The 12,735-nt window shown below is 43.5% G+C and overlaps 1 protein-coding gene across 1 annotated transcript in view; it reads right to left on the bottom strand.

Moving 5' to 3' along the window:
* MELK (maternal embryonic leucine zipper kinase) overlaps nucleotides 1-12,735 on the bottom strand; it is a 267,107-nt gene that overhangs the window by 132,335 nt on the left and 122,037 nt on the right. The window contains exon 13 of the mRNA XM_053700016.1: nucleotides 1,131-1,478. Coding sequence (XP_053555991.1) covers nucleotides 1,131-1,478 — 348 coding nt within the window. The remainder of the gene's footprint in view (nucleotides 1-1,130; nucleotides 1,479-12,735) is intronic.

Below are 12,735 nucleotides of genomic sequence, written 5' to 3' on the forward strand. Positions count from 1 at the left end.
CCTATTCCTTTCAGAAATCATATCAGAAATAGCATCAGGAACTGGAAAAACCTCTGGAATAACCACAGGAGGTCTATAAACAGAATTTAAACGTTTACTAGTTTTAATATCAAGAGGACTAGTTTCCTCCATATCTAATGTAATCAACACTTCTTTAAATAAAGAACGAATATACTCCATTTTAAATAAGAGGATTTGTCAGTGTCAATATCTGAGGCAGGATCTTCTGAATCAGATCCTCATCACAGAAGGATAAATCAGTATGTTGCCGGTCATTTGAAATTTCATCAACTCTATGAGAAGTTTTAAAAAGACCTTTTACGTTTATTAGAAGGCGGAATGGCAGACAAAGCCTTCTGAATAAAATCAGAAATAAATTCTTTTAAAATGTATAGGTATATATTGTGCATTAGATGTTGAGGGAACAGCAACACTACTGATGGATACATTTTCAGCATGTAAAAGTTTATCATGACAACTATTACAAACCACAGCTGGAGGTATAATCTCCACAAGTTTACAACAAATGCACTTAGCTTTGGTAGAACGGTTATCAGGCAGCAGGGATCCAACAGTGAATTCTGAGACAGGATCAGATTGAGACATCTTGCAAATGTAAGAAAAAAAAACCATAAAAAGCAAAATTATCAATTTCCTTATATGGCAGTTTCAGGAATGGGAAAAAAATGCAAACAGCATAGCCCTCTGACATAGAAAAAGGCAAGAGGCAAATAGGATTGGGGTCTTAAATAATGAAAATATTTGGCGTCAAGTATGACGCACAACAAACAGAAAAATATTTTTTGGCGCCAAAAACGACACACTCGCGTCATAGATGATGCAACCTTGTGAAGGACTCGGCGTCAACTAAGACATTTTGTGTCTTAACGAGTCTAATTCTGTCCGCGAATTTAAAAGACAGTCAATTTGAAAGAGACTATACCCCAGGTAAGAAATACATTTTCATAAAAAAACATTTCCCAGATATGAAACTGACAGTCTACAAAAAGGAAATATATACTGAAAACCATCCAGCAAACTGACGAGTGGTCAGGGTATAAGGTCTGTAGTTTAGTCTGGGTAAGATGCCATCTAGTTTTGATTTTGAAGTAAAGTTCATACATTGTCACACAGTGCAGTGCAGACTTAGTCATTGTGATGGCTTTAGTCCATTCTAATGTTGTGTGGGTCTGTCGTAGCTCAGTCTCCCAGTAGGCATCTATAGTGAGTAGTGAGGAGTTTAAATAGTTGGAGGCCCGTTCTTCATCTAATCTCCCAAATGGTGGGGACTTCTGATCTTGTCGGTCAGGAATCCCCATGCTTTCACGAGTGATCGCAATCTCAAATTCCAGGTGGCGAGGGATAGCAAACCTCGACACCATTTCTTGGGGTGAGAGAAGGTTGTCATCAAGGTAGAAATCTCCCAGTGAGGTGATTTCCAGTTGTCTCCAGTTACTAAGTCTCACATTGGGGAGTCCCTGGAGAAGAGCAAAAATGGGGTGGATGGGTGAAGGCTGGGGGGCAATCAATAGGTTATGCCGCAGCTTATACCATGTCAATTGGCAACCGTTGACCTAGTGATTGGAAATGGTGATCTGTGAGGCCAAGTGTGGTGGGAACCATAAGAGATCTGAAAGATCCATGTATGCCAACAGGGATGCGTGTTCCAGTTCTCTCCACCTCGTGGATGGGAAATCCCGCCCCCACGCTGAGACGTGGGAAATCATTGCTGCTTGATGATATAATTGGACACTCGGGAGGCCTAAGCCTCCACGTTCTACGGAGACCTGCAATGTGGCCGCCGCGACCTTAGGCTTCTTGCTGTTCCAAACATAGGCGTTGAATGAAGCTTGGAAATTCCTTAGTATTCTCGCCGAGACCGGAATTGGGATGCATCTCATAATATAAGTCAATTTAGGGAGGAGAATCATCTTTAGGGCTGCAATTCTGCCCATCCAGGATATTTCATCATATTTTTTCGACTTCAATAGTGTATCGATCTCTTTCAAAAGAGTAGTATATTTATCTTGGAGGACAATATCTCTATCATGGGACAAGAACACCCCCAGGTGCTGTATCCCTCTTAGTGACAATTTAAAGGCATATTGTCTCTTGAGGGCTTTCTATTCCGCTTGATTTAAGTTGTAACATGTAGGCCTCCGTTTTAGATACATAGATGGAGATCTCACCAAAAGAGTCTATTAAGGACATCAAGGATGGGAGTGATGATCCCGGGTCTGTGATGAATAAGGTAAGGTCATCCACGAAGAGGGCTAGTTTCTGAAGTGAATCATGTATTTGGAGGCCCTGGATCCGAGTTTTGCTTCTGATTGCCTCTGCAAGGGGTTCAATGACAAGTGCAAATAGGAGCGGGGACAGAGGACACCCCTGTCTAGTTCCATTGCAAATACGGATTCTAGGGGAGCTGAAGCCAAGTCCCTTGACCACAGCTGTGGGGGGGGGGGGGGCATAGAGTGCCGCAATCGCTTTACAAAAGGAGTGCGGGATCCCAAACACTCCTAGGACCTCTAACATGTACTCCCATCCCACCCTGTCAAACGCCTTTTCTGCGTCTAGTGACAGGGTCAGACCCATGTCGGCCGCCTCCATAAAGATGTTTAGTAATCTGCGGGTGTTGTCGGTGCCCTGCCGCCCCTGCACAAACCCCACCTGGTCTAGGTGGACCAATGAGGGTAGATGCCGCCCCATTCTAGTCGCCAGAACCTTAGCATAGATCGTCACATCAACGTTGATGAGGGAGATGGGTCGATATCTCTCACACAGCATCGGATCTTTCCCCTCTTTCGGAATAGCCAAAATGTTGGCTTCTAAGAACTCTTGAAAAAAGGTACCTCCCTTCGCCACACCATCATAGAGAAGCCCCATTTTTTTAATGCATGGGGCAATGCGGGACAGACCCCTAAAATCGGGACTGTCCCGCAAAAATCGAGACAGTTGTGGGGTATGATATGGTACTGTAGGGCCCACAAATTTAAAAGAGCTTTTGATTTTTTTTTTTTATTTCATTTTTTTCAAGACTGACAAATGTGAAAATTGTACTTCACAGTAAGTTATTGAATTGTCTTAAAGTGAAGGTAAACTTTGGTGAATGAAAGCCCATTTTTTAAAAAATACTATTAAAAACAGGGGCACTTTCATTCATCAAAGTTTACAAATCAGCCGTTTTGATTAAAAACTTACCTTTTTTTCTTTTCACAGCCAGAGCAGCTTCCCCCTCCTGGAAATCCTCTCTTCACACGTCAGCAATGACTAATCCAGGTTCCTCCAATCACAGCTTTCCCCCCAGGGTGGTCATTGCCTGAGGCCATGCTGTGATTGGAGGAAGCCGGATTAGTCATTGCTGACATGTGAAGAGGGGATTTCCAGGAGGCGGAAGCTGCTCTGGCTGTGAAAAAAAAAAAAAAAAAGTTTTTAATCAAAACGGCTGCTTTGTAAACTTTGATGAATGAAAGTGCCCCTGTTTTGAATAGTATTTTTAAAAAACGGTCTTTCATTCACCAAAGTTTACCTTCACTTTAATTATGCCCTCTATGCTTATGCAATTCTACTGTATTTTAACGTCCTTTAACAAAACACACCCTGAGAAAGAAGGATGGGGAAATGACCTGTAATACTGCACTGCCAGAAAATCAACACTAAGCTCTTCTTGTTCATGTGAGAAAACAAAATTTATGCTTATCTGAAATTGTTTTCCTTCCTGGCATGGAGAGTCCACGAACCTATTCAATTATTAGTGGGAATTCCACTCCTGGCCACCAGGGGAAAGCAAAGAACACCCCAGCAGAGCGGTTAAGTATCCCTCCCACTTCCCATAACTCCCAGTCATTTAGCTGAAGTACCACGGAAAGAGAAGATGACACAAGGGTATAAAAGGTGCCTGAGGTTTAAAATAGAGAAACGCCGTCTTAAAAATAAAGGCGGGTCGTGGACTCTCCATGCCAGGAAAGAAAAGAATTTATAAGGTAAGCATACATTTTTTGTTTTCTTTCCAATGGCATGGAGAGTCTACTAATCCATTCAATTACTAGTGGGAACCAATACCCAAGCTAGGACGACACAGAATGGAAGGGAGGGAGAACAAGACAGGCGTACATAAAAATAAAGGCACTACCGTTTTTTTTTTTTTTTTATTAAATATGCAACGATGACCAAAAGGCCGCCTTGCAGATTCTTTCCACAGAAGCCTCATGTTAAAAGGCCCAGGAAGAAGAAAATTAAATCCTCCCAGGAAGCCGTTGTCCAGCTGTCTATAAGCAAACAAAATAACACTTCCCAAACAGAAGGACAGGGAAGAGGAAGAAGTCCTCTCTTCGATACGTGTACCAGATTCTAACAAAAAGGGAAGAAGACTCATTCAAACAGAACTTCAAAGGACGCACAACATCCAGGTTGTGCCACAGACGTTCCTACCAAGAAGAGATAGAAAGGAACAAAGGAAACCACAACTTCCATATTGAAATTGTGGTTCGACACCCCTTGGAATGAAAACCAATTGGGTACAAAAGACCCCCTATTCGCATGAGAGAAATAAGGGACAGTCCCATGCAGAGCCGAAAGCTCTGAGACCCAACCAACCGAAGTAATAAAATCTAATATCAGAGTGCGCAGATCCAAACTGAGTCTGTTCATAACTCGAAAAACAAGAACAAGACTCCCATAAGTAGCGACAGATTTAAACACAGGCCTTGACTAAGTCCTGAGAAAAAACAAACATCTGGTAGGTCAGCCAGATGTGTATGAAAGAATAAAAAGGACTGGCCTTTAAGGAAACTGACTGAAAAGTCCTTCTCCGGGCCCTCCTGAAGACAAGACAGTATGCCCGGAACCCTCCCTTGACTCCAAGAGAAACCCCTGGATTCACACCAGGAAAGAAAAAAAAAATATATGCCATACTTAATGGTAAATTGTACACAATACCAGCTTACAAACCTGAAACTTTAAATTGCCAAGACTGAAAACCCCCGTCTAGACAAGACTAGGCGTTCAATCTCCAAGTAGTCAGCCTAGAAAAACTAGGCTTAGAAGAATGAAAGACCCTGAGAAGATCTTTTTTCAGAAGAAAATTCCATAAAGGAAGGTCTCAAATAGAACCAGAGGGCTAGTCGATCCCTCAACCTTCTGCGTTTGAAACTGGAAATCTAAATCTCTTAAAATTAGAAAAAACAAAAAACACAAAACATTCATTTGTTGGACCTGTACCCAGGGATAATCGTAGGACTCTAGGTCTTAGTCCGAAGGCTTTCTTCCAGCTGCCTGGGTCGTGTTACAAGGAATGCTGAGGGATCTACCAGTACCAGAAACGCTTGTCAGGATGATTAAGACTATACTCTGAGAGAGGACAGTCTCCAATCCATTTGTAAGAGCAAGCATGACTAGAGAGGTCACAGACCAAAAAAGGAAATTTATGCTTACATGATAAATTGATTTCTTCTACGATACGACGAGTCCACGGATTCATCCTTACTTGTGGAATATCCTCCTGCTAACAGGAAGTGGCAAAGAACACCACTGCAGAGCTGTATATATAGCTCCTCCCTTCTCTCCACCCCCAGTCATTCGACCAAAAGTATAGGAAGAGAAAAGAAAAGCTAAAAAGGTGCAGAGGTGACTGAAGTTTTGAACACAAAAATATAATCTGTCTTATATGACAGGGAGGGCCGTGGACTCGTCGTATCGAAGAAATAAATTTATCAGGTAAGCATAAATTTCCTTTTCTTCTACTAGAAATGACGAGTCCACGGATTCATCCTTACTTGTGGGATACAATACCAAAGCTACAGGACACAGATGAAAGGGAGGGACAAGACAGATACCTAAACAGAAGGCACCACTGCTTGAAGAACTTTTCTCCCAAAAATAGCCTCAGAAGAAGCAAAAGTATAAAATTTGTAAAATTTGGAAAAGGTATGAAGGGAGGACCAAGTCGCAGCCTTACAAATCTGTTCAACAGAAGCATCGTTTTTAAAAGCCCATGTGGAAGGCTGCTGTCCAGCAGTCTCGTTTGCCAAACGGATGATGCTTTTCAGCCAAAAAGAAAGAGAGGTAGCCGTAACTTTTTGACCCCTAGGCTTTCCAGAATAAACAACAAATAGAGAAGATGTTTGACGGAAATCCTTGGTCGCTTGTAAGTAAAACTTCAAGGCACGAACCACGTCCAGGTTATGTAACAGACGCTCCTTCTTAGAAGAAGGATTAGGACATAAAGGAGGAACAACAATTTCCTGATTAATATTCTTATTTGAAACAACCTTAGGAAGGCATCCAGGTTTAGTAAGCAAAACCACCTTATCAGAATGGAATATAAGATAAGGCGAGTCGCATTGTAATGCAGAAAGCTCAGAAACTCTGAGCAGAAGAGATAGCAACTAAAAAACAAAATTTATGCTTACCTGATAAATTTATTTCTCTTGTGGTGTATCCAGTCCACGGGTTCATCCATTACTTGTGGGATATTCTCCTTCCCAACAGGAAGCTGCAAGAGGACACCCACAGCAGAGCTGTCTTAATAGCTCCTCCCCTAACTGCCTCCCCCAGTCATTCGACCGAAGACAAGCAAGAAAAAAGGAGAAACCATAGGGTGCAGTGGTGACTGTAGTTTAAAAATAAAAACACCTGCATTAAAATGACAGGGCGGGCCGTGGACTGGATACACCACAAGAGAAATAAATTTATCAGGTAAGCATAAATTTTGTTTTCTCTTGTAAAGGTGTATCCAGTCCACGGGTTCATCCATTACTTGTGGGATACCAATACCAAAGCTTTAGGACACGGATGAAGGGAGGGACAAGGCAGGAACTTAAACAGAGGGTACTGCCTGTAAGACCTTTCTCCCAAAAATAGCCTCCGAAGAAGCAAAAGTATCGAATTTGTAGAATTTAGAAAAAGTATGAAGCGAAGACCAAGTCGCCGCCTTACAAATCTGTTCAACAGAGGCCTCATTTTTAAAAGCCCATGTGGAAGCTACCGCTCTAGTGGAATGAGCTGTAATTCTTTCAGGAGGCTGCTGGCCAGCAGTCTCATAAGCTAAGCGGATTATGCTTCTCAGCCAAAAAGAAAGAGAAGTTGCCGAAGCCTTTTGGCCTCTCCTCTGTCCAGAGTAGACAACAAACAAAGCAGATGTTTGACAAAAATCCTTTGTAGCTTGTAAATAAAACTTTAAAGCACGAACCACATCAAGATTGTGTAAAAGACGTTCCTTCTTTGAGGAAAGATTAGGACATAATGAAGGAACAACAATCTCCCGATTGATATTCTTATTAGATACTACCTTAGGAAGAAACCCAGGTTTGGTACGCAAAACTACCTTATCTGCATGGAAAATCAGATAAGGGGAATCACACTGTAAAGCAGATAACTCCGAAACTCTTCGAGCCGAGGAGATAGCTACTAAAAACAGAACTTTCCAAGATAAAAAAGTTTAATATCTATGGAATGCAAAGGTTGAAACGGAACCCCTTGAAGAACTTTAAAAACTAAATTTAAACTCCATGGTGGAGCAACAGGTTTAAACACAGGCTTGATTCTAACTAAAGCCTGACAAAACGCCTGAGCGTCTGGAACATCCGCCAGACGTTTGTGCAAAAGAATAGACAGAGCAGAAATCTGTCCCTTTAAGAAACTAGCAGACAATCCTTTCTCCAATCCCTCTTGGAGAAAGGATAAGATTCTAGGAATCCTGACTTTACTCCATGAGTAACCCTTGGATTCACACCAATGAAGATATTTACACCATATCTTATGATAGATTTTCCTGGTGACAGGTTTTCGAGCCTGAATTAAGGTATCAATGACCGACTCTGAAAAACCACGCTTTGATAGAATCAAGCGTTCAATCTCCAAGCAGTCAGACGCAGAGAAATTAGATTTGGATGTTTGAAAGGACCTTGAAGTAGAAGGTCCTGCCTTAGCGGCAGAGTCCATGGTGGAAAGGATGACATGTCCACCAGATCTGCATACCAAGTCCTGCGTGGCCACGCAGGAGCTATCAAAATCACTGAAGCTCTCTCCTGCTTGATCTTGGCAATCAGACGAGGGAGCAGAGAAAACGGTGGAAACACATAAGCCTGGCTGAAGGACCAGGGCGCTACTAGAGCATCTATCAGCGCTGCCTTGGGATCCCTGGACCTGGACCCGTAACGAGGAAGCTTGGCGTTCTGACGAGACACCATGAGATCCAGTTCTGGTTTGCCCCATAGTTGAACCAACTGGGCAAATACCTCCGGATGGAGCTCCCACTCCCCCGGATGAAAAGTCTGCCGACTTAGGAAATCAGCCTCCCAGTTCTCTACTACTGGGATATGGATAGCTGAGAGATGGCAAGAGTGAACCTCTGCCCATAGAATTATCTTTGAAACCTCCAACATTGCCAGGGGGCTCCTTGTACCCCCCTGATGGTTGATATAGGCTACAGTCGTGATGTTGTCCGACTGAAATCTGATGAACCTGACCGCAGCTAGCTGAGGCCAAGCCTGAAGAGCATTGAATATCGCTCTTCGTTCCAGAATGTTTATCGGGAGGACTTCCTCCTGAGTCCATGAACCCTGAGCCTTCAGGGAGTTCCAGACTGCGCCCCAGCCCAGAAGGCTGGCATCTGTCGTCACTATAGTCCATTCTGGCCTGCGGAAACTCATTACTCTGGACAGATGAACCCGAGAGCCACCAGAGAAGAGAATCCATGGTTTTTTGATCAAGATTTAGCAGAGGGGACAAATCTGTGTAATCCCCATTCCACTGATTGAGCATGCAAAGTTGCAGTGGTCTGAGATGTAGGCGGGCAAACGGAACTATGTCCATTGCCGCTACGATTAGGCCGATTACTTCCATACACTGAGCCACTGATGGCTGAGAAGTGGAATAAAGAGCACGACAGGAAGTTAGAAGCTTTGACAACCTGAACTCTGTCAGAAAAATCTTCATTTCTACTGAATCTATCAGAGTTCCCAGGAAGGAAACTCTTGTGAGAGGGGAGAGATAACTCTTTCCTTCGTTCAACTTCCACCCATGAGACCTCAGGAATGCCAGAACAATGTCCGTATGGGACTTGGCAATTTGAAAATTTGACACCTGTATCAGAATGTCGTCTAGGTAAGGAGCCACCGCTATGCCTCGTGGCCTTAGAACCGCCAGTAGGGACCCTAGAACCTTCGTAAAGATTCTTGGTGCCGTGGCTAACCAGAAGGGAAGAGCCACAAACTGGTAATGCCTGTCTAGGAAGGCAAACCTGAGAAACCGATGATGATCTCTGTGTATCGGAATGTGGAGATAAGCATCCTTTAAGTCCACGGTAGTCATATTGACCCTCCTGGATCATAGGTAGGATGGTTCGAATAGTCTCCATCTTGAAGGATGGGACCATGAGAAATTTGTTTAGGATCTTGAGATCCAAGATTGGTCTGAAAGTTCCCTCCTTTTTTGGGAACTATAAACAGATTTGAATAGAATCCCTGCCCCTGTTCCTCCCTTAGAACTGGGTGGATCCCTCCCATAACCAGAAAGTCTTGAACGCAAAGTAAGAATGCCTCTCTCTATCTGGTTTGCAGATAATTGTGAGAGATGAAATCTCCCCTTTGGAGATGAGGCTTTGAAATCCAGAAGATATCCCTGGGAAACAATCTCCAGAGCCCAGGGATCCTGGACGTCTCTTGCCCAAGCCTGGGCGAAAAGAGAAAGTCTGCCCCCAACTAGATCCGGTCCCAGATCGGGGGCTACTCCTTCATGCTGTCTTAGAGGCAGCAGCAGGTTTTTTGGCCTGCTTTCCCTTGTTCCAAGCCTGGTTAGGTCTCCAGACTGGCTTGGACTGGGCAAAATTTCCTTCTTGTTTTGCAGTAGAGGAAGTTGAAGCTGCGCCACTCTTGAAGTTTCTAAAGGAACGAAAATTAGTCTGTTTGGTCCTTAATTTGTTGGACCTATCCTGGGGAAGAGCGTGGCCTTTTCCTCCAGTAATATCAGAAATGATCTCCTTCAATCCAGGCCCAAATAGGGTCTGCCATTTGAAGGGGATGTTGAGAAGCTTAGACTTTGAAGTAACGTCAGCTGACCAGGATTTAAGCCATAGCGCCCTACGTGCCTGAATGGCAAAACCTGAATTCTTAGCCGTTAGGATAGTTGTACGCTTAGCTAGGGTAGAGACTGCTCCCTCCACCTTAGGGACTGTCTGCCACGAGTCCCGTGTAGCGGCATCTATAGGAAACATCTTTTTAAAAGCAGGAAGGGGAGAGAACGGTACACCTGGTCTATCCCATTCCTTCGTAATAATTTCTGAAAACCTCTTAGGGATTGGAAAAACATCAGTGTAAACAGGCACTGCAAAGTATTTGTCCATTTTACACAATTTCTCTGGGACTACAATGGTGTCAGTCATCCAGAGTCGCTAAAACCTCCCTGAGCAACATGCGGAGGTGTTCAAGCTTAAATTTAAATGCTGTCATTTCAGAGTCAGACTGAAGTAACGCCTTCCCTGAATCAGAAATGTCACCCACAGATTGCTCTCCTGCTTCGGCTTCTGTACATTGTGAGGGTATATCAGACATAGCTACTAAAGCATCAGAAAGCTCTGCATTTGTTCTAGCCCCAGAGCTGTCTCGCTTTCCTTGTAACCCTGGCAGTTTGGACAATACTTCTGTGAGGGTATGATTCAAAACTGCCTCCATGTCTTGTAACTATTTTTGCAGGAAAAAAACCCTCTATAGTGGTCCTAGATGCCAGAGGACTCCTTTAGGGAAGCTGGATGTCTCAGTCTGGATATCAACTGCGCATAAAGTACGCAAAAATAGGCCCCTCCCACCATGTACTCAATGTCAGAGGGCCTTAAAGTACTCCTAGGAGTAATCTAACAAGCCATGTGGAAAACTAGGCCCCAAATAAAGATTTACCACCCTCAGAGAAAAAAACATTTTTTCTGTAAGTTATGCAAAACGTTTTTACACTAAGTAATATGAGAGTTAACATGAATATTACCCTTATCTTGTAAGCATGATCACAGTCGTTAAATCACTGTATCAGGCTTACCTCAAATATACCAGGCACTGTCAGCATTTTCTAGACCTTATCTCTCTAGAAAAAAAATATACAGAACATACCTCAAAGCAGGTGATCTGCAAACCGTCCCCCCCAACTGAAGTTTTCTTTCCATACTCTTCAGTTATGTGTGAGAACAGCAATGGACCTTAGTTACAAACCGCTAAGATCATCAACCTCCAGGCAGATTCTTCTTTCAATTTCTGCCTGAGAGTAAAACAGTACAACCCCGGTACCGTTTAAAAATAACAAACTCTTGATTGAAGGTAAAAACTAAACGAAGTCACCACATATCTCTTGATACTTCCTTTCTTGTCGAGAGCTGCAAGAGAATGACTGGGGGTGGCAGTTAGGGGAGGAGCTATATAGACAGCTCTGCTGTGGGTGTCCTCTTGCAGCTTCCTGTTGGGAAGGAGAATATCCCAGAAGTAATGGATGAACCCGTGGACTGGATACACCTTTACAAGAGAAACAAAACTTTCCAAGATAAAAGCTTAATATCTATGGAATGCATGGGTTCAAACGGAACCCCTTGAAGAACATTTAGAACTAAATTCAAACTCCATAGCGGAGCGACAGGTTTAAACAAAAGGCTTGATTCGAATTAAAGCCTGACAAAAAGACATAACGTCTGGGAAATCTGCCAGACGCTTGTGTAGTAAAATTGACAAAGCAGAAATTTGTCCCTTTAAGGAACTAGCCGATAATCCCTTCTCCAATCCTTCTTGGAGAAAGGACAAAATCCTAGGAATCCTAACCCTACTCCATGAGAAGCCCTTGGATACGCACCAATAAAGTTATTTACGCCATCCGAGCCTGAATCAAGGTATCAATAACCGACTCAGAGAATCCCCGCTTAGATAAAATAAAGTGTTCAATCTCCAGGCAGTCAGCTGCAGATAATTTAGATTTGGATGTTGGAACGGACCTTGAATGAGAAGGTCCTGTCTCAGTGGCAGTTTCCACGGTGGCAGAGATGACATTTCCACTAGATCTGCATACCAAGTCCTGCGTGGCTACGCAGGCGCCATCAAGATTACCGAAGCCCTCTCCTGTTTGATTCCGGCAATCAGACGAGGCAGGAGAGGAAAGGGAGGAAACACATAAGCCAGGTTGAACGGCCAATGTACTGCTAGAGCATCTATCAGTACTGCTTGGGGATCCCTTGATATGGATCTGTAACAAGGAAGTTTGGCATTCTGACAAGATGCCATCAGATCCAATTCCAGTGTGCCCCATTGACGAATCAATGCCGCAAACACCTCCGGATGGAGCTCCCACTCCCCCAGATGAAAAGTCTGACAAATTAGAAAATCTGTTTCCCAGTTCTCTACTCCTGGGATGTAGATTGCTGATAGATGGCAAGAGTGAGTCTCTGCCCATCGAATTATCTTGGAAACCTCTATCATCGCTAGAGAACTCTTTGTTCCCCCTTGATGGCTACAGTCGTGATATTGTGCGACTGGAATCTTATGAATTTGGCCAAAGCCAACTGAGGCCATGCTTGAAGCGCGTTGAATATTGCTCTCAGTTCCAGAATATTGATTGGACTCAGGAGGAGTCCCTACTACCAAACACCCTGAGCCTTCAGGGAATTCAAGACTGCACCCCACACCAAGAGTCACTATGACCCATGCTGGTCTGCGGAAGCACATTCCCTGGGACAGATGATCCTATGACAACCACCAAAGAAGAGAT

The sequence above is a fragment of the Bombina bombina genome, chromosome 2 (genome assembly GCF_027579735.1).
Source record: "Bombina bombina isolate aBomBom1 chromosome 2, aBomBom1.pri, whole genome shotgun sequence".
NCBI classification, from domain to species: domain Eukaryota; kingdom Metazoa; phylum Chordata; class Amphibia; order Anura; family Bombinatoridae; genus Bombina; species Bombina bombina.